The following is a 20,091-nucleotide window of genomic DNA, read 5'->3' as shown; positions in this document are numbered from 1 at the left end:
GTGAGTGGTGAGGGTTTCATGGCTTGAAGGGGTGGGGGGGGTGGGGGAAATCCCAAGAGGAGAAGGGACAGCAGACCCCACCCCACCCTGTGACATGCCAGTGGTGATGCCAGGCAAGCCAGTCCCCAGGGAGGGGCACTCAGCCCTTCTGGAGGGGCCTCACCCTGCAAATTCCCATCCCTCATTCAGCTCACCCAGCCTCGGTGCCGCCCACCCCCAGCCCAGGCTGCTTTTCCCCCCGGCTGGGGGATGTGCAGCACCGTGGTGGGGCTGTGCCTCAGCACCACCCCAGCTCCCACTCACATGCTCAGCTGTTGGGACCTGTCAAGTGGCTGCAGGAAAGTCCCAACCCCGTGGTGGTGAGAGCTGGGTGTGGACAGGCAGATCTGCACCCCAAGGGGCTCCCCAGGGTGTCCTGCACCCCAGGATTGGATGGGACTGGAGCACAGCTGGGAGAGTGTGAGAGCTGGGAGGATGAGGAACGGCTGGGAGGGTGAAGAAGGCTGGACTCCGTCTGGGGGACGTGAGAGGTGGAAGGATGGGGAAGGGCTGGGAGAGGTGAAGAAGGCTGGTAGGTTCTGGTGTAGGGAGCAGAAGGTTTTGGGGTGCTCCCCCCACATCCCCTGGCAGGGAGTTGAGCTCCTTCCAGCCGGTTTCAACCGCTGAGAAAATGCGAAGAGGGAAAAACGCCTGGAAATGCAAATTTTGGGAGCGCTGGGGCTGTGACCGAGGATAACCCTTCCTTGCCTTGGCTGGGTCACACGAGGGTCCCACGGGGCCAGGGGATCTGCTGTCGCCTGCTTCCCGTCCAGAGGGCTGCGGGAGGCAGCAGCCGGCAGCCGCCGCGACCGTGAGCGCTGCCGTCGGGAGAGGGCAGCCGCAGCCTGGGGATGTGCAGAGCGAGCCGGGACTGGAGCTGCAACCCCAGCTGAGACCAAAAGCATCTCCAAGCCCTTTGAATCCCTTTATTTTGGGGGGAGCAAGAAGAAAACCTCCTCATCTCCCTACGCAGTAGCCAGAGTATGACCTCAGCCCTTTTCTGGGGGGCTGTGAGAGGGAATCAGGGCTTGGAAACCCTCGGGGTGACCCCCTGGAATCTGACACTGAATTCCCACCAGGGATCATAGAATCCTAGAATGGGTTTGTGTTGGAAGGGACCTCAAAGCTCATCCAGTGCCAACCCCCCTGCCATGGGCAGGGACACCTTCCCCCAGCCCAGCTTGCTCCAGGACTCATCCAGCCTGACCTTGAACACCTCCAGGCAGGGGGCAGCCACAGCCTCCCTGGGCAACCTGTGCCAGTCTCTCCCCACCCTCACTCTCAATGATTTCTTCCTCATCTCCAGTCTCACTCTCCCCTCTCACAGCTCCAAGCCATTGTCCTCATCCTGGCACTCCCAGCCCTTGGCCAAAGTCCCTCCCCAGCTCTCCTGGAGCCCCTTCAGGTCCTGCAAGGCTGCTCTGAGGTCTTCCTGGAGCCTTCCCTTCCCCAGGCTGCACAACTCCAGCTCTCTTAGCCTGCCCCACAGGGGAGGTTCTCCAGCCCTCTGATCATCTTGGTGGCCTCTCTTCCTGATATCCAGTCCATGCTGAGCACAGCTCTGCACTTCCCACCCCCTGGGGAGAGGATCCTGAGGTTTGTTTTTTCCCGCAGCGTAATGACCCCAGCAGGTGCTTTTCCTGCATGAGGGCTGAAAATAGCTCCCAGGGTTTGGCTTCCTCCAGTTCCTGCCCCTCTCCCCTCCCCAGACCCTTCGTTCATCTTTTGGGCCAGAACACCCCAACCCAGGGAGGGGAGGCTCTGGGGAAGTGGAGGGGGGAGAGGGGAGGACAACTTCCCGGAAACCTTTTCCTTTGCTTTTTTGTCCTGGGGGGGAGGTGAAATTGTCCTGGGGAAGGAATTTTTGGCCTCAGCTCTAGCAGCCACACTTGCCCTCGAGTCTCTCTTGGGGAGAAGCTCAGCTTTCACCCTGTCAGGACGGACAGGAATGTGCCTTGAGGACTTTTCCCACCCACATCCTCTTATATTTCTCCTGCAGGAGCTGTGTCCTCTGTCCCTCCCAGGATGCTCTTGCCCAGTGCCTGTCCCTTTGGCTCCATGAGTTTAACTTCTTAGTGGAGATTGAGACTGGAGAGTATGGAGAACTTCTTTCAAGTGAAGCTGGGGAGAGACTGGAACAGGTTGTCCAGGGAGGTGGTGGATGTCTCCTCCCTGGAGGGCCTTGAACACCTCCAGGGATGAGGCTTCCACCACCTCCCTGGGAAACCTGTGCCAGTCTCTCACCACCCTCACGGGGAAGAATTTCTTCCTAACATCCAATCTGAATCTCCCCACTTCTAGTTTTGTTCCATCCCCCCCAGTCCTATCACTCCCTGACAACCTCAAAATTCCCTCCCCAGCTTTCTTGCAGCCCCCTTCAGATCCTGGAAGGCCACAAGAAGGTCTCCTGGGAGCCTTCTCCTGTCCAGACTGAACAGCCCCAACTCTCTCAGGCTGTCTCCAGTGCAGAGCAGCTCCAGCTCTCTGCTCATCCTCATGGCTCTTCTCTGGACACCCTCCAGCCTCCTCCCAGGGCACAAATTCACCCAGGGACTTCCCACCACGAGGCTGGCTGAGCCCTAAGCCGAGTCCTGCACCCCAAATCCTCTCCACCCACGGGAGCCAGGGGAGGGAAAGCAGCAGAAGCAGCCTCGGCGTCTTCTGAGGCTGATAGGCTCTGAGCTTGTGGCAGGGGACTTCTGATCGTGCGTCCCCAAGGAAGGCAGCCAGCTGTGGGAACGTCTCTGCCGACCATCCCGGGGCTGCTCTGTGCGAGGCAAGCTGCCATGTGTCCTGCTGCAGCGTCCCGGTCCCGCAGCAGCCCTCCCCCGGGAGCAGGGCTCCGAGCCTGCTCGCACCGGCGCGCAGATGGCTCGGGGAATGTTTGTGCTGCTCCGGGGCCAGGGCAACGGCTCCCAGCTGGAAGAGGAGAAGGGGAACAGGGCAGGAGGTGGATTCCCGCTGCTGATAAGGAATTTTCCACGTCTTCGGTAGTTTTAGGCACGTGGGAAGGGTTTAAAAGGGACCTGCCCCGGGAATTTCTGGCCGGGAGGTCACAGAATGGTTGGAAGAGACCTTAAGACCATCGAGTCCAGCCATCCCCTAACATCTCCTGTACACAGCTGTCAGACCGTGGCTCCCAGCACCTCATCCAAACTGCTTTTAAACACCTCCAGGGATGGAGACTGTACCACTGCCCTGGGCAGCCTGACCCAGGCCCCTATACCACTTCTGGTGAAGGAATTTCTTTCGTAGCATCCAACCTGAGCCTCCCCTGGCACAATCCCAGACCATTTCCTCTCACTTTTTACCTGGGAGAAGAGACCAACCCCCACCTCACTGCAACCTCCTTTCAGGGAGCTGTAGAGAGCAGTGAGGTCTCCCCTCAGCCTCCCTTTCTCCAGGCTGAACAACCCCAGGTCCCCCAACCACTCCTCACAGAACTTCAAGACCCCTCACCAACCTCCCTGTCCTTCTCTGGACCTGCTCCAGCACCTCAACGTCCTTGAATAAAACATTTCAGCCTAGGTCTGTCGGAAGGAGATAATTTGGGCAGCAGGAGAGGACTCTGAGGCTGCAGGAGTCAATTTTCATGTTGGAAGGTGGTGATGTGATTATGGTCTGGAAGTATTTGAGTGTGGGGGGGGGAAAAAACCTGGGTACCAAAACACAGAGCTGGCAGCTGAGGAAGATGCAGGAGGTGACAGCTGGAAGCTAAAAGCAGGGAATTTAAAAACAGAAATATGGGACAAGTCTCTACAGTGAGAAAAACAAACTTTGGGAGCAGCAACCCTGGGGACAGAGGGGAGCCCTGGGGACAGAGGGGAGCCCTGGGGACAGAGGGAGTTTCCCTTCCCACCCCAGGCAAGGGGCACCTCTCCATCTTCTCCTTGGAGGCACCAAACCAGCCCAGCATGGCTGCTTCCCTCCCCTACTCTCACTCCTTCTTTCCTTGCTTTCTCCTTCACCCTGAATCCTCAGCTCCCCCCTCCTCTGCCCCTGTCCTCAGGCCACCACAGCCCCAGGCCTGGGGCTGGTTCTGGGGTCTTCCACATGCCTTTGGCACCCAACCCTCTTCATTCCCTCCTCAATACTTCCCCAAAGATCAAGCAGGAAATGGCTCCATCGTTTCAGAGATCCACCAAGTGAAGAGGTTCCACTCTTCATCTCTTGGAGCAAACCAGGACTTGCAGAAGCCACATTTTTATGTTTTTCCTTTTACATTTTCCCTCCACCCCCCCTTTTCTTTTTTTCCCTCGAGGTCCCTGCTCCACACTAGTCTTTGCCCCAGGAAGATCTGTCAGGGCACTCACACCACCAACTTCCCTCCTCCATCCCCATGGGCACAGCTCAGTGTCTGCAGGGCTGGAGGTAGCAGGCACCAGGGCTGGAGGTAGCAAGCACCATCCTGCTCCCCATGGGCTACCTCCAATGAAAGGGGCTAAAGAGTCACAGAATCCTGGAACCCTTCCCTGGCACAGTTTCAGGCCATTTCCTCTTGCCCTGTCTCCTGATATGGGAGAGAAAAGATCAACCCCAACTCACTATGAGGTGGATCAAAAAGCTCCTAGATCTGCAAAAGGTGGAAACTCCTTTGCTGTGCCCCATAGCTGGCAGGGGAAATTAGAGCATGAGAGGAGTTGGAAGGGACCTCTGGAGATCATCCAGTCCAAGTCCCCAGCCAGAGCAGGGTCAGCCAGAGCAGCTCACACAGGAACACATCCAGGTGGGACTTGAAAGTCTCCAGAGGAGACTCCACAACCTCTCTGGGCAGCCTGCTCCAGGGCTCCAGCAGCCTCACACCAAAGAAGTTTCTCCTCATGCTGAGGTGGAACCTCCAGGCTTCCAGTTTGTGTCCATTGCTCCTTGTCCTGCCACAGGACACCACTGAGCAGAGCCTGGCTCCTGCTTCTTGCCCCCCACCCTTCAGATATTTGTAAACGTTCACCAGATCCCCTCTGGGGCTGCTCTTCTGCAGGCTCAACAGCCCCGGGGCTGAGTTTAAGAGGTGGCCATGGCGTGGGGACAAAGCTTTAAATGTCCCCTAAGTGGTGTGCAGGGCTGCAAAGGTTTCCCCCCCCCACCCCCACCCCGTGCCGTGCCGCGGAGCCTGCGGGAAGCAGCGGCAGGAATAGCTCCTGGCCAGCAGCCTGGCTCGATAAGGCTGCCAGGGCTCCCTGGGGACTGAAATAAACCCAGAGCCTGGGGAGGAAGATGCAGCAGTGAGGGGGCCAAGGGCCTGGGCTGGGGCGTGGGGGCAGATGCCGGCCCCCTGCTGCGGTCCCGGGCGTGCTGCGGAGATGGAGACCAGGGCAGGACCTCTGCTCTGCCTCGGTGCCCTGCCAAGGAGGGCGCTGGCTGGCAGCTCGCTGGGTGCTGGCCGTGGTTTCTCATCCATCAAGTGATGTCTCAGCAGTTCCCCCTGCCAGGGGAGCGCAGGAGCCCATTAGCATCCTGCCGTGCCAAGGCACCCGCTTGGGCTGCCACCCAGCTGCCTGCAGGCAACATCTGGCTGGCATCTGACAGGGCACCAAGTGGGACCTGAGCCGTTTGGCCACTGGGTGGGAGTCTGCAGCTTCACGACCACGGCATCTGCCCAGGGTGGAGGGGTGCCAGGGCATGTCCTTGCACCAGCACCCACTTGCACAGGCACAGGCACCATCCATGACTCAGTTTCTCCATCTTCAAACCTTTCTCCTGCTTCAGACCCCGCTCTGGGTGCCAGGCTGGGGGGTGCTTGGTGGAAAGGGTCAGCCCATGGGGAAGCAGCCATTCCTCACCCCCTCTGGGATTTGCTGGGAGTTTTCTATGTAGTGACTGTTGAGTGTCTGCTGCCAAGCCCAGGCAGGGATGCTCCCTGCTCCCAGACAGCTTCCCAAGCTCCCTGTATCCATTAGGGAGAGAAATGGAGCACAAGCCATGGAGCAGCCTGAGTGAGGTCCTGCCAGGGCTCTGTGCCACCCAGCACACACAGACTGCTGGCCCCAGGGCTGGTGCTGTGGCTTCAGTGCTGCCCCACAGCATCTCAGCTCCATGGTGGCACCCTTGGGAAGGCTTCAGGGTTTCCCTTTGTCTGCTCCTTCTTTTTTCACCTTGTGCCATCTTGTCCAGACCCACCAGACCGTGGCATCTGGGGGTGACTTGTCCTAATGAATATCTCACGGAGACGTCAGCCCTCCAAGCACACAGCCCTGTGCTGCTGGCACCAGCCATGCTCCTAATTAACTTTCCTAATTAAGAGGCCCCTTTCAGTGACCAGATGGCCTGTGGGATGGTCTCAGTGATAGAAGAGGTGGAGAAACTCTCAGCTTCTCCTGCCCTGAGCACCTGGGATGGCAGCACAGAGCTGATCTTCATGTAGGTAAACTGAGGCAGGAGGGATAAGCTCCAACCCTCCAAGAAAGGTTGAGGGAAGATGGGTGGGAATGAGCTGCCCATGCCCTGACTTGTCTCCTTGGGAAGTATCTCTTGGCTGCTGCTGAGCCCTGGGGGTGTTCAGTTGGGGCTTGGTCCCATCAGTCAGTTGGGGCTTGGTCTTGCCAGCAGGGCAGGTTGGCTCAGCCGGCCCCGACACGCCAAGTCCTCCCCTGCACCATGCTGGCACTGAGCTGGCACCAACCAACCCTTCCCTCTGCCATGGCTCAGGCTGGGTCCTGTCCTGGGAAGCAGTGAGGTGGAAAATGTGGTGCAGAAATACTGAAGCCATGCTGTGTGTCCTTTCTGTACCCTCCTCCCCCCCATGTCTCCTGCTGCTCCAGGAGTAGCAGCAGCAGCATCCAACACTTCTTTGGGATCACTGTGAGCTGTTGCAGCTCTCAGGCCATTTTCTCCTTCCAGACCCCAGGAAGAGCCTGCCAGAACCTGCTGGGGGCCTGAAGCTCACCAGAAAAATCATCTTTCATGGGTTTTAAAGCAATCTCCAACCCTCACCCAACACAAGCCCTGGGTTGGTGTCCAGGAGGGTAAGCAGATGACTCCACATCCGTCAGGAACAGGCTGCGTGCAGCCACCTGCCCTGACCACATCTGCCTGGCCCAGCTTTGCAGCCTCTGCTGAAGCCCTGGGAGAGTTTGCTGGGCTGCAGGGAGAGCTCCCACCCTGCTTTGGCAGACTCCCAGCTGGGCAGCTCCTCTTTTGGCATAAGCTGGGAGATTTTTAGGGCTGTTGCTAAAATTCGGTGTTCTGGAGTGTGAGTCTGGGGAGGGAGAACAAACTGCAGACCCAGTAAGGAAAAGGAGTGGTTTTCAATCACCATCTTTGGGAGATTTGCATACAATTAGGCCAGGACCTGCCTGCCTTCTCTTCCGTGATGGACCTGCTGGCTTTCCTGCCCTGCTCCCAGCCAGAGCCTGATTGCAAGGACACCCACCCTGGGAAACCAGCGGGCGAAGGGTTTCAGGGCTCTCTGGGGATGCACTTCCACCCCGTGGTGCCCCATCCCGGGCAGCCTCACCTCACTCCATTGCCTCTGGTCTGGGGACTTCAGCCCTCCAGCGGGGTCGGGGCTGTGTCCCCGGGCTGGGGGACGTGAGAGGAGAGGCACCGGGGAGGTGCTCCCAGCTCCTCCCAGAGCAGCGCCGTGTTTACGCCAGGCTGCCGCCCTCCGCTCGTCCTCCTCCCTGCAGAGCAAACAGATCCTCCAAACCCAAACAAGCTGCCCTCACCCGCTGCTGGCACAGGCCGAGGGAAGGAGGTGGCACATTGCCACAGCCTCCAGATGGCCCTCAGATGCTCCAACCCTCCGGCCCTATTGCTGGTCACTTGGCCAAGGATGGGAAGGGGAAGCCCACAGCCCACCGAGATGGAGAGGTCCAGCCCTGGGGTTGTGGTGATCCCACAGCTGTTCCCATCCCTGCTCTGGGCTGTGCTGCTGGATGAGAGGGTTGGAGTCAGCCCCAAGGGGTAGAGTCAGGTGTTGGGACATCTCCCACCGAGATGGAGCAGAGCAGGAGGGCACAACCCCAACCCCAAGTCTCATTGGAGGAGGAAGAAAGGATGAGGTTTGGGGCAGTGTCCTTGCCCCTCAGGTCACAGCTGGTCCTGGTCCCTGCAGCACTGCTCTCTGGGAGCAGATTCTGCAGGGTGAGCCTTGATGGTGCCTGGTCCACATTTTGGAAGTGTCCCTGAAGGGCTTGGCTGGTTCAGCTCCATCACTCAGATCAAGCCCCCAGACCCATTGGGTTATCCAGCCCAGCAGGGTAATTTTGGGGGTGGCCTTTTCCCCCCTTTAATAGCATCGGTCCCCCAAGGACACTCCACCTGCCTGAGCAACTCTGCTTCCCCCCCACACAGCCCCCTGCAGAGGGGATGCTGCTCTCCCAGTACCTTCCCCCTCCCCAACAGGGGCTGCAGCTCCCACTCCAGCACCCTTCAGAGGGTGCAGGGTGCCTTGGGCTCTCCCCGACCGCACCCCAGCAGTGATTTCGGGTAAGACAGAGCCTGGGCCAGCACCCCACAGACTGGTTCAGGGCTGGGCTGAGCAGCCGTGGCTGCTCAGAGCCTGGGCGAGGGTCCCCCCTCACCTCCAGCCCGGACTCTGCCCCGGTTCACCCCCACCTCGCCCCCCGCACCCTCCGCTCACATTCTACCTCAAAACCCGGTTCTGCTGCTAAAACCCGGTCCGGAGCCGTGCCGGGAGATTGGGACTGGGGCTGACACCAGCCCCTCCGCTTCCCCCACCCCCAGCCCGGCTTCCCCCAACCCCCAGCCCACCCCTCCACCCCCCTGATTCTCCCCGGGCTCGGTGAGCCCCAAATGGGGTCAGTCGCTCTTTAAAGGGCTGGAGGCTGCACCATGTGATGCTCCAGCTCCGGTTGGGAGCTGGCAGAGTCTGCGGGAACCCAACGGTGCCGGGGACCGGGGACGGAGCGCAGCCCCGCTCGCCGCGCCCAGCCCGGTCCCCCCCACCCCTTCCCCGAGCATCCCTCTGGCCATGCCCTCCGCGGTACCCTGCGGGGGAAGAGCTCTGGCTGCTTTGGGGTGAGGACCCCCCCAGCCCAAGCCCTTGCTTTGCAGGACAGGACAAGGTGAGGTGGGTTGGGGCCGGGCGGGGCCGGGCGGCTGCTGCCGGGACACCGGGAGGAAGCGCCGGGAGAGCGCGGGGGGTCGGGGGGGGGGGTGTCAGGGAGGAACGGCGGCTTCGCTCCGGCTGCAGCGGCCCCGAGGGGCTCCGCAGACCGTCCCGGGGCTGCCCTGAGGGCCCGTTCGGCTCCGTCAGGCTCTTCCCGGGGCTGGCCTGGGACTCCCGCAAGAGCCGCAGCCCCGGGAGCGGGATGGAGGTGAGTGCAGGATGAGCCCCGAGGGGGTCCGGGGCCCCAGAGGACAGCACAGACGGGAGAGGGGAGGGCAGGAGGGGGTTTGCCACCACCCCCCTTCCCCGCACAGGCTCCATCGCGGCCGGCAGCACAGGTCCCGGTGCCAGTTGCTCATCGCCTCCCTCTCCGTTTGCAGGTGACCGAGGGACCCCAGCGGGAGCTAGGGGGGGACCGGAGCGTCATGGCACAGCCGGTCTCAGCCTTCCAGGCTGCCTACATCTCCATCGAGGTGCTCATCGCCCTGGTGTCCGTGCCTGGCAATATCTTGGTCATTTGGGCTGTGAAGATGAACCAGGCGCTGCGGGATGCCACCTTCTGCTTCATCGTCTCGCTGGCGGTGGCCGATGTGGCAGTGGGGGCCTTGGTCATCCCCCTGGCCATCATCATCGACATCGGACCCCAGACCGAGTTTTACAGCTGCCTGATGGTAGCCTGCCCCGTCCTCATCCTCACCGAGAGCTCCATCCTGGCGCTCCTGGCCATCGCCGTGGACCGGTACCTGCGGGTGAAGATCCCAGTCAGGTAGGGGAATGCCTCGGGATGGGCTCTAGGGGGGGTAAAAGGGAGCGAGGATGTCCCAGACTCTTGGAGAAGCGCTGGGAGAAAGGTCTTCCTCCACCCTCGTAGGACCAGGGGGCGTCTGGCTGCGGCAGCAATCCAGGCAGGGTGGACCTGGAGGGTTCCCAGAACCTCCGACAGCTTCTCTTGGGGGTTCAGGACGGGGTGCTGGGGATGCAAGCAGGGATTGCATCATGGCAGACAGGACAGGGCAGCTCCTCTTGGGGCCCTCATGGCTGGGACAAAGTGTGTCCCACTGCACAGGGAGAGCACCCAGTGAGGTGCTTCAGGCTTCAGTGGAAAGGGAAGGATTTACCTCCTTCAGCTCAGGTTTTGCCTTGCCATGGGGAGCCCAGGAGCTTGGAGCTGGTAATCTGCTTGCTCATGGGCATGTGGGACACGGCTTTAGGGTTTGGAGGGACCAGAGGTGACAGCCTGGCACGTTTCACAGGGCAGGCTCACCCAGGAGAGATCTCTGGCTGTGGGGCTGCCCCACAAATGCCTTCTCTCCCTGCTTTTCTCGTCCTCATCTCCTGTATCTGTTGTCAAAGCCAAGCCCAGAGCAAGTTGAGGCATAAATGAGGGACACACTGCGTTTGAACTCTGCTGCTCCAGCAGGAGAGATTTAACTGCTTCGTGGCCAGCTTCCTCCCCACTGCTGTGGAGCTGCAGGCACTGGGGCTGGGGAGAGGCAGCCATCGGGTTGGAATGTGGTGCCAGGGGGGCTGGAAGGGGATGTGACAGCTCATGTCAGTGCCACTTGAGTGCAGCCTGGACATCCCAGCTCAGCTCCTTGTTCTGCAGCTGCTGCCTCTGGTCCCCTTTGCTCTGCCTGAGGAGCTGCCCAGGCTGCAGGGACACCTTGGCTGGGCACTTCTGCTCCAGGAAGTTTCCTTCTGCTGAGAGCATTGCTGGAAACCTCAGCCCAGCCAGGACAGCTGAGCACACCCCCAGCTCCTGTCACCCCACTCACCCCTTCACAGCTCAGAGCTGAGCTCCAGCCCCTTTGCAGCAGAGCTCCACAGCCCTTCATCAGCTCAAAGACCTCCCCCCGGAAGGGACCCAATGCCCTTGTGCTAGGTGCTGCTCAGACTCCAATGGGTGCAGGACCCTTCCTGGGGTAGGAATCACCTTCCCACACAGGGAGACAGGGCCAGGAGGCACCTGCTGGGGATGAACTGCCCACTCTGGAGTGCTCAGTGTCCCCAGATCCACGAGGGCAGGCCAGAGATCTGTTGCTTTGGGGTTTCTCCTGCAGCCATGGCCAGGAGAAGCTGCTAAGGAAAGAAGTAAGGCAGAAGACAGGAGGGGGAGCACAGCACAAAAACCACCACCACTGCCACCCCCTCCCTGCCACACACCACTTCCCAAGCTGTTCCCAACTTCCTTCCTGAAGTGTGATTTATTTTTCTTTCCCAGCCTGAAAAAATCCCCTTCTTCCAGCCCGTGGTGTAACCAGAGTGCTTCTCACCCTGTCATTGCTGCTGGTGCTTTTTCTGGTCCTCCAGCATCCCCTGTGTGGTGGGGCTGGGTTCAGGTGTGGGAGTGCTGCTGGGTTATTCATAGCAACACTGCTGTGCTCTCCTTGCTCATTTTCCTAACAAACCTCATCTCTCTCTATTTTTCCCCCCCTTCCCTTGCTGCCTCTGAGCACCAAATGGACTCTTTTGGGGGAGATTTCTGCCCTGAGCCCAGAAGCAGAGATGAGATCAGAGCCCCCCTGAGCTGTGTGGAGTTTGGGGGGGGAGGGAGAAGGGGGAGAGGGGTTTCATGCAATATCGACCCTGAATTTTGTCATCTTGCTATCATGGAATCACAGAGAGGTTTGGGTGGGAAGAGATCTTCAAAGCTCAGCCAGTCCAACCCCCCTGCAGTCAGCAGGGACATCTGTAGCTAGAGCAGGGTGCTCAGAGCCCCAGACAAGTTGATCAGCAAGGGTGCCAGGGATGGGGCAGCTCCCACCCCTCTGGGCAACCTGGCTGGGGGGTCTCAACACCCTCAGCATAACAAATTTCTCTCCAGTCTGCATCTCCCTCTTTTAGTTCAGAGCACCTAGCATCAGGAGATCTTCCCCTGATGTTTTGTAGCCTATTCCAAAGCTTCAGAAGAAGGGTTGAGCTTCCCCAGCTTGTCCCTGCATGTTTCCTTCTTTCCCTCATGTGAATTCCTGGCAGCTGGCAAATGTGATTTCAGGTGGGTTTGCAGCAGCAAAGCACCACTGGAGGTGGGAAATGGACTCAGAGAATCATGGAATGGTTTGAGCTGGATGTCTGTTAGAAGAACAACACAGCAAGGCAGCAGCAGTCCAGAAGGTGCCTGGGATGCAGTGAAAATATCTGAAGGGTGGGGGTCAAGCAGAAGGGACCAGGCTGTGCTCAGTGCTGTCCTGTGACAGGGAACTACTGGTGGGGAGAGCCCAGTGGAGGCTACAAGGATGCTGAGGGGCTTGGAGCAGCTCTGGGAGGAGCAAAGGCTGAGAGCCCTGGGGCTGAGAGCCTGCAGAAGAGCAGCCCCAGAGGGGAGCTGAGCAATGCTCAGCAAGAGACAAAGGAGCTGTGGGGGGCAAGAGGCTGGGGCCAGACTCTTGGCAGTGGTGCCCAGGGACAGGGCAAGGGGCACAAACTGGAACCCAGGAGGTTCCACCTGAGCATGAGGAGAAACTTCTTTGTTGTGAGGCTGCTGGAGGCCTGGAGCAGGCTGCCCAGAGAGGTTGTGGAGTCTCCTCTGGAGGCTTCCAAGCCCCACCTGGATGTGTTCTGTGTGCCCTGCCCTGGGTGCCCTGCTCTGGCAGGGGGCTTGGACTGGAAGATCTCCAGAGGTCCCTTCCAACCCCTCCCATGCTGTGATGATGATTCCTCCTCCAAGCAGTAGAGAAGCCAATGAGGGGAGCTGCTCTGCTGGACCTGTTCTCAGCTATGGGGAGGGTCTGGGGGGCAACATGAGGGCACAGGCAGGCCTGCAGTGACCATGAGATGGGTGACTTCATGATCCTTAGGGCAGCAAGGAGGGTGCACAGCAATCCTGGACTTCAGCAGAGCAGAGTTTGGAGTCCTCAGGGACCTGCTTCATAGGAAGTCAGGAGAGAAAGTCCTGGAGGGGAGAGGGGCCCAGGAGAGCTTCTCAGTGCTCAAGATCAGGTCCTGTGAGCCCAGGAGCAGTGCATCCCAGCAAAGAGGAAGGTGGCCAAGAATGCCAGGAGGCCATGCCAGTCTGCCCAAACAGGACAGAAACCCCCAGTAAAGAATATTCCCTGGATCTGAAATCATAGATTCATAAAACGATTTGGGTTGGAAAGAACCTTAGGGATCAGCCAGTTCCAACCTCCCTGCCACGGGCAGGGACACATCCCACCAGCCACAGGCTGCTCAAAGCCTCATCCAGCCTGGCCCTAAACACCTCCAGGGAGGGGGCAAGCATCAGATTTCAGAGAACCTCACACTTTGGTTGGTTTTTTTCGTTTAAATTCTGACCACTTAACAACCAAAATGGTTTGCAAGAGCTGTGCCATGGGAAGCTGGACTGCCCCAAGAGCTGTGCCATGTGGAGTGCCCCAAGAGCTGTGCCATGGGGTGCAGGAGTGCCCCAAGAGCTGTGCCATGGGATGCTGGAGTCCCCCAAGAGCTGTGCCATGGGATGCAGGAGTGCCCCAACAGCTGTGCCATGGGGTGCAGGAGTGCCCCAACAGCTGTGCCATGGGATGCTGGAGTGCCCCAACAGCTGTGCCATGGGAAGCTGGACTGCCCCAAGAGCTGTGCCATGTGGAGTGCCCCAACAGCTGTGCCATGGGGTGCAGGAGTGCCCCAACAGCTGAGATTGGCTTTTCTTCCACCAAGCCCCAGAAGAAGCCAGCATTAGCTGCACTGTGCCCATCACCATCTTTATTCTACCACCACAGCACTGGTGTGGCTGGGCAGGACAGGAAGAGTCAGACTTTACCTCTGCCTTAAAGGCCTCAACTTTCTCCCAGCCTGGAATCCAAGAACTGTCAGGGCTGGAAGGGACCTCAAGGCTCAGCCAGTCCCAACCCCCCTGCCATGCCCAGGGACACCTCACACCACAGCAGGTTGCTCACAGCCACCTCCAGCCTGGCTGCAAAAACCTCCAGGGATGAGGCTTCCACCACCTCCCAGGGCAACCTCTGCCAGTCTCTCACCACCCTCATGGGGAAGAATTTCTTCCTCACATCCAATCTGAATCTCCCCACTTCTGGTTTTGTTCCATCCCCTCCCAGTCCTATCACTCCCTGACACCCTCAAAAGTCTCTCATCTAGCTGCAGCCAGCTGCTAGGTGGTGACTCTGAGGACATCTTTCAGTGCTGTCAGCTCTGTGGTGCTGTTCCTCATGGTCACATCCAGCCCTCCAGCCTGCAAATTGCTGCTGGGTGCTGAGAGCCTGTGACACCTGGGCAGGACTTAGGTCCCTGGTGAGACTTGTGTGGCCACTCGTGCCTGGGACAGCTGAGGGAGAGCTGCTGATGTCCCCTGAGGTCTGCAGGCAGTGGTGGCATCCCCCAGAGCTCACAGGCAGGTGGGCAGCAGAGATGTGAGGGCACCTCTGCCTTGGCCACATTCCTGGCAGCCAGGACTTGGAGCAGGGACCTGGCTCAGAAGGGACAATATCAGCAGACCCAGTGTGCACACCACAGCCTGCTCCTGTGCCAGAGAAAGTCCCCAGATAAGCCTGGCATGGGGGGTGGCTGCTTGCCAACATGACCCACACATGGCCCAGGGTGGCCGAGGGGTCTGGTGAGCTGTCACATGCAGGCATCCCCCACACCCCCCATCCACTGCTGAGCCTCAGGGACAGGGGACAGCAGGGAAGGGAAATGCAGTTTGTAGGAGGAGCAGCCAGGAGAAAGGCTCCAGCCAGAGGAGAGGCTTCAAGCATCCCTGCTCCACAGAATCACAGAACCACAGCATGGGAGGGGTTGGAAGGGACCTCTGGAGATCATCCAGCCCAAGCCCCCTGCCAGAGCAGGAGCACCCAGGGCAGGGCACACAGAACACATCCAGGTGGGGCTTGGAAGGCTCCAGAGAAGGAGACTCCACAACCTCTCTGGGCAGCCTGCTCCAGGCCTCCAGCACCCTCACACCAAACTTTCTCCTCCTGCTTAGGTGGAACCTCCTGGGTTCCAGTTTGTGCCCCTTGCCCCTTGGCCTGTCCCTGGGCACCACTGAGCAGAGTCTGCCCCCAGCCTCTTGCCCCCCACAGCTCCTTTGTCTCTTGCTGAGCATTGCTCAGCTCCCCTCTGGGGCTGCTCTTCTGCAGGCTCTCAGCCCCAGGGCTCTCAGCCTTTGCTCCTCCCAGAGCTGCTCCAAGCCCCTCAGCATCCTTGTAGCCTCCACTGGACTCTCTCCAGCAGTAGTTCCCTGTCCCACTTGACCTGGGGAGCCCAGAACTGGGCACAATATTGCAGATGTGGCCTCACTAGGGCAGAGCAGATGTGGAGGAGAACCTCCCTTGCCCTGCTGGCCACACTCTTCTTCATGCACCCCAGGAGACCTTTTGCCTTCTTGGCCATGGGACACATTGTTCCATCCTCCTGCCAACCACCCCACAAATTCCATCTCCCTTCCAGGGGTCCCTAGCAAGCCACCCCAGTGTGTCAGGTTCCATGAAGGGGCAAGAAAGGGTCCCCCACATCCCTGTCACACTGTGGCCAGCTGGGGTGAGAAGCCAACAGGACTGTTGGCTGGGAAGAGCTGTCTGAAGGCCACTGGAGTCCCCACAGGACTTCCCAGGCTTTGTGTTTAATTAACAGAGGTGAGGCTGGCAGCACAGCTTGGCAGGGAGGGGGGAACTTGATGCCAGCTCCAGCTCCCCGCTGCCAACACCCCCTGGCCCTGGGGGGCAGCAAACATGAGGGAGCACCAAGCTGGGTTGCTCCAGCAAAGCCATGGAGCTGTCCTCTGCCCCTGCACCCAGCCAGGAGAGTGCTGGAGGGCTCTGGGAGCTTTGCAGCCCTGGGGGTGAGTGTTTGCTGGCTGCAAGTCTGCAGAGAATGGTGCCCTGAGAGAGTGGAGCACCCCCCCTGTGGGGCCAGGCTGGGAGAGTTGAGGCTGTTCAGCCTGGAGAAGAGAAGGCTCCAGGGAGACCTCAGAGCAGCCTTGCAGGACCTGAAGGAGCTCCAGGAGAGCTGGGGAGAGACTTTGGACAAGGTCTGGGAGTGCCAGGATGAGGACAATGGCTTGGAGCTGAGAGAGGGGAGAGTGAGAGTGGAGAGGAGAAAGAAGTTGTTGAGAGTGAGGCTGGGGAGAGCCTGGCACAGGTTGCCCAGGGAGGCTGTGGTTGAGGTCCCATCCCTGGAGACATTCAAGAGCAAACCTGCTGGGGCCCTGAGCAGCCTGATCTAGCTGACTGCAGGGGGCTTGGCCAAGATGACCTTGGGGGGTCCCTTCCACCCCAAAGCCCTCTGTGATTCTGTGATTTGAACTGTGTCTCGGGGTGGCAGCTGGGAGATGCCCAAGTGGCATCTGATGCTCCATGCCAGGCATGCTCCTCAGTCCCATGGGCACAGAGACCCAAAGGAAAGAGGGACACTGGTGCAAGAGGGATTCTGCAGGATGGAGAGGGGTCCTGAGCTGACATCTCCTTCCCCCTGCTCTTGGAGGCAAACCCAGTGACACCCAGCAAGGTCAGGGCACTGGCATGTCCCCCTGAACCCCCTGCCCCAACCCCCAGGGTGGCATTTCCCTGGCTGCTGGGCTCTGAAGGGTGCTGCCTCCTCCCCCCCCTCCCCAAAGGGATTTTTTTCTCCATCGTGGAGGATGCAAAAGCATCATTGGGGTCAAGCAGGCTGGAGCAGAGGGTACCACACTGCCCAGCCTCCACAGGAACCACTCTAAGCAGCTGGAAGCCACCTAAAATAGGTTTGCTGCCTTCCTGCCCTGCAAGCTCTCACACCTCCCCTCCTGCATCCTTCCTCCCTGCACGGCAGCAGAGCAGGACCCCTGTCCTGTTGTCCCCTCCAGCCGGGCACAGCAGGGTCCCCCAGCCCAGCTCCAACTTCCCTCTTGCAGCCGTGCTGGGGAAGATGAAAAGAGTTCAAAGGGAGGGGAAGCAGCCGGGCAGGGGCGGCCGGCAGGAACCGGCCCCGCGGCAGCCCCGCGGCGGCAGGATGCTGGGGAGGGGGTCGGGGGAGGGAGATGCAGCTCCTCTGGCGCCGGCTCTGCTGGCTCAGGGCCCCCCGTTTCTGCTCTGAGGTGCTGTGTTGGGCCAGGCAGGAGGAGCTGGTGTCCTCTGGACCTGCTGGACCACAGCACCTTGGGCAGGGCTGCTGCGTGGGGCAGGGCTGCTGCGTGGGGCAGGGCTGCTGCGTGGGGCAGGTGCAGCCTGGTCCTCTCTCAGGGCTCTTCACTTTGTGCACTTTGCTTTAGCCACCAGCTCTGTCCTCAAACTCTTGGAAACCTGTGCCAGGGAGATGAACCCCAGAAACCTGCTGGTAGCAACAAGAGCTCTTGTACAGGAGCTGGCAAGGCTGGCTGAGCAGGGGCCAGCTGTATGAGGTTCAACATGGCCAAGTGTTGGGTCCTGCTCTTGGCTCACAACAACCCCATGAGAGCTCCAGGCTTGGGGCAGAGGGGCTTGGCAGAGAAGGATCTGGGGGTGCTGGTTGACAGCTGGCTGAAATGAGCCAGGGGGTGCCCAGCTGGCCAAGCCTGGCCTGGAGCAGCAATGGTGTGGGCAGCAGGAGCAGGGCAGGGATTGTGCCCCTGGGCTGGGCACCTTGAGTACTGGGTTCAGTTCTGGGCCCCAGCCTTGGAGACATTCAAGGTGAAGCTTGATGGGGCCCTGGCTGCAGGGGGGTTGGACAAGATTTTGACCTTTGAGGGTCCCTCCCAACCCCATGCACACTGTGACTCTGAAAGCAGCTTAGGGAGGGCAGAGCATCCCTTGGTCCTCAACCAGGAGGTGAGGAGGGCCTGCAGGTAGCCTGTGAGCCCTTGGATGGACCCCGTGGTGGAAGGAGGAAGCTTTCCCCCCTTGGCCTCGCTGTTTTCCAGGCTCCTGGGCTCTTGCTGGGATTGCAGTGCTCTTTCCCCTTCTCTCCATGCCTGCCAGTGGCCACAGGCATGGGGCCAGCTGGGGCTGGGTCACAGGGAAGCCCAGGAAGTCTCATCTGCCTCAGCCAGCTGGGTCGTGGAGCAGGACTCATGTCTCAGACAGTTTCCTCCCCCTTCTTTCACTGAGAGTTCATGGAGGGTCTTGGCAGGAGGGTGTTGAGCACCCCAGGGGGGATGAGGAGGAGGTTGGGTTAGGGTCAGAGCTGCTTTAGCCCAAATTCCCAGCACCTAAGCACCTAAGGGCCCATGGGAAACCTTTCCAGCACTGCCAGCACTCAGTGCCAGGGAACTGCCCCAGACACTTTGGCTCTGAGACCCAGCAGATGTGGCCAGGGTGCAGACAGGGAGGTTTCAGACCAGGCTGAGCTGCTTGGTGGTCCCAGTGCCTGTGGGACCTTGTCCCCCGGGTTTGGTTCTCACTGAAATGGGGAAGGTCAAACCACAGAAGCAATTTTTCACAGACTGACTTGGATTGGAAAGGACCTTCCAAGGTCATCTTGTCCAACCCCCCCTGCAGCCAGCAGGGACACCTCCAAGCAGATCAGGCTGCCCAGGGTCATATCAAGTCTGGTCTTGGATGTCTCCAGTGATGGGACCTCAACCATCCCTCTGGGCAACCTGTGCCAGAGTCTCACCACCCTCATGGGGCAGGACTCCCTCCTGATGTCCAACCTCAATCTCTCCTGCTCCAGTTTCAAACCATTGATCCTCATCCTCTCCCTACAATCCCTTGGCCACAGCCTCTGCCCAACTTTCCTGGAGGTCCCCTTCAGATATGGAAATGCAGCTCTAAGGTCTCCCTGGAGCCTTCTCTTCTCCAGGCTGCACAGCCCCAACTCTCCCAGCCTGTCCCCATAGCAGAGGTTCTCCATCCCTCTGATCATCTTTGTGGCCTCCTCTGGACCCTCTCCATCAGCTCCAGGTCCTTCTTGTGTTGGGGTCCCACAGCTGGCCCCAGCCCTGCAGGTGAGGTCTCCCCAGAGCAGAGCAGAGGGCAGGATCCTCTCTCTCCAGCTCTGCCCACACTGCTTTGGATGCAGCCCAGGCTGCCCTTGGCCTTCTGTGCTGCCAGTGCCCATTGCTGGCTCCTGCCCAGCTTCTCCCCCACCAGCACCCCCAAGTCCTTCTCTGCAGGAGATCCCTGCTCTGGATCTCATCCCCCCTAGCCTGGATTGGCACTGAGGGTGCTGCAGGACCTTAGGCTTGGCCTTACTGAAGCCCATGAGGCTCTCCTGAGCTCACTTCTCCAGCCTGTCCAGGTCCCTCTGGATGGATCCATAGAGGGAGGGTTGGAACTAGATGTCCCTTGAGGTCCCTTCCAACCCTAACAATCCTATGATAGATTCATAGATCCCCAGATTCATAGAGTACCAGGTGGGAAGAGACCTCCAGGATCCTCTTGTCCATCCTTTCAGGGTAAGAACAGAGATGGCTCAGCACAGATCCTGTCCTTCAGTCTTTCCAAGCACACCACTCAGCTTGGTGTCATCTGCAGCCCTGCTGAGGGTGCTTCAATCTCTGATTATGTCATTGATGAAGATATTGACCAGCACAGGGCCCAGTACTGACCCCTGAGGGACACCACTGCCACCCAGCTCCATCTGGACATTGAGCCACTGACCTCTACCCTTTGGAGGTGACCACCCAGCCAACTCCTTACCCACTGGGCAGCACCTCCCACCCCACCCCACATCTCCCCAGCTTAGAGAAGGCTCTTCTGGAGCACTGTGTCTGTGTCCAGCTTGGCCAAACCAGCAGAGAGTGAGTGAGGGCAATGGGGCAGGGGAGTAACCCATCCAGCCAGGTAAGGAACTAAAGCTCTTCCAGGGCTGATTAGATCCAGAGGAAACACTTCCAAAGCATCCAGGTGACTCAGAGCTTGAGCCTGGAGAGCTGCAGAGCCTCTCATGCCCTGGAGCCTTGCTAGGTTTCTTTCAACCTTCATTAGTCAAGGAGAAGATTCCTCCCTCCACCCTCCATCCCCCCTGCCCCTGCTACAGCAGACAAATTTCCAAGGAACCTGCTCCCATTTTTCCCAGACTGGAGACATTTGGGGGATTCTCAGGTCCTTGCAGCTGCCTCTTTTGTTTCCTCCCTTGCTGCCCTCCTCCAGGTG

General features: G+C 59.5%; 1 protein-coding gene across 1 annotated transcript in view; it reads left to right on the top strand.

Annotated features, from left to right (window-relative positions):
- The first annotated feature begins 474 nt into the window (after positions 1-474).
- Positions 475-20,091, top strand: part of TMEM183A (transmembrane protein 183A) — a 69,387-nt gene continuing 49,770 nt past the window's right edge. Inside the window, exons 1-6 of the mRNA XM_054395797.1 lie at positions 475-571; positions 815-1,020; positions 2,842-3,029; positions 9,194-9,317; positions 9,490-9,875; positions 17,943-18,004. Of these exons, the coding sequence (XP_054251772.1) occupies positions 475-571; positions 815-1,020; positions 2,842-3,029; positions 9,194-9,317; positions 9,490-9,875; positions 17,943-18,004 (1,063 nt within the window). The remainder of the gene's footprint in view (positions 572-814; positions 1,021-2,841; positions 3,030-9,193; positions 9,318-9,489; positions 9,876-17,942; positions 18,005-20,091) is intronic.

This window comes from Indicator indicator, chromosome 35 (genome assembly GCF_027791375.1).
Source record: "Indicator indicator isolate 239-I01 chromosome 35, UM_Iind_1.1, whole genome shotgun sequence".
NCBI lineage: Eukaryota > Metazoa > Chordata > Aves > Piciformes > Indicatoridae > Indicator > Indicator indicator.
This window is presented reverse-complemented; position numbering and strand designations above follow the sequence as displayed.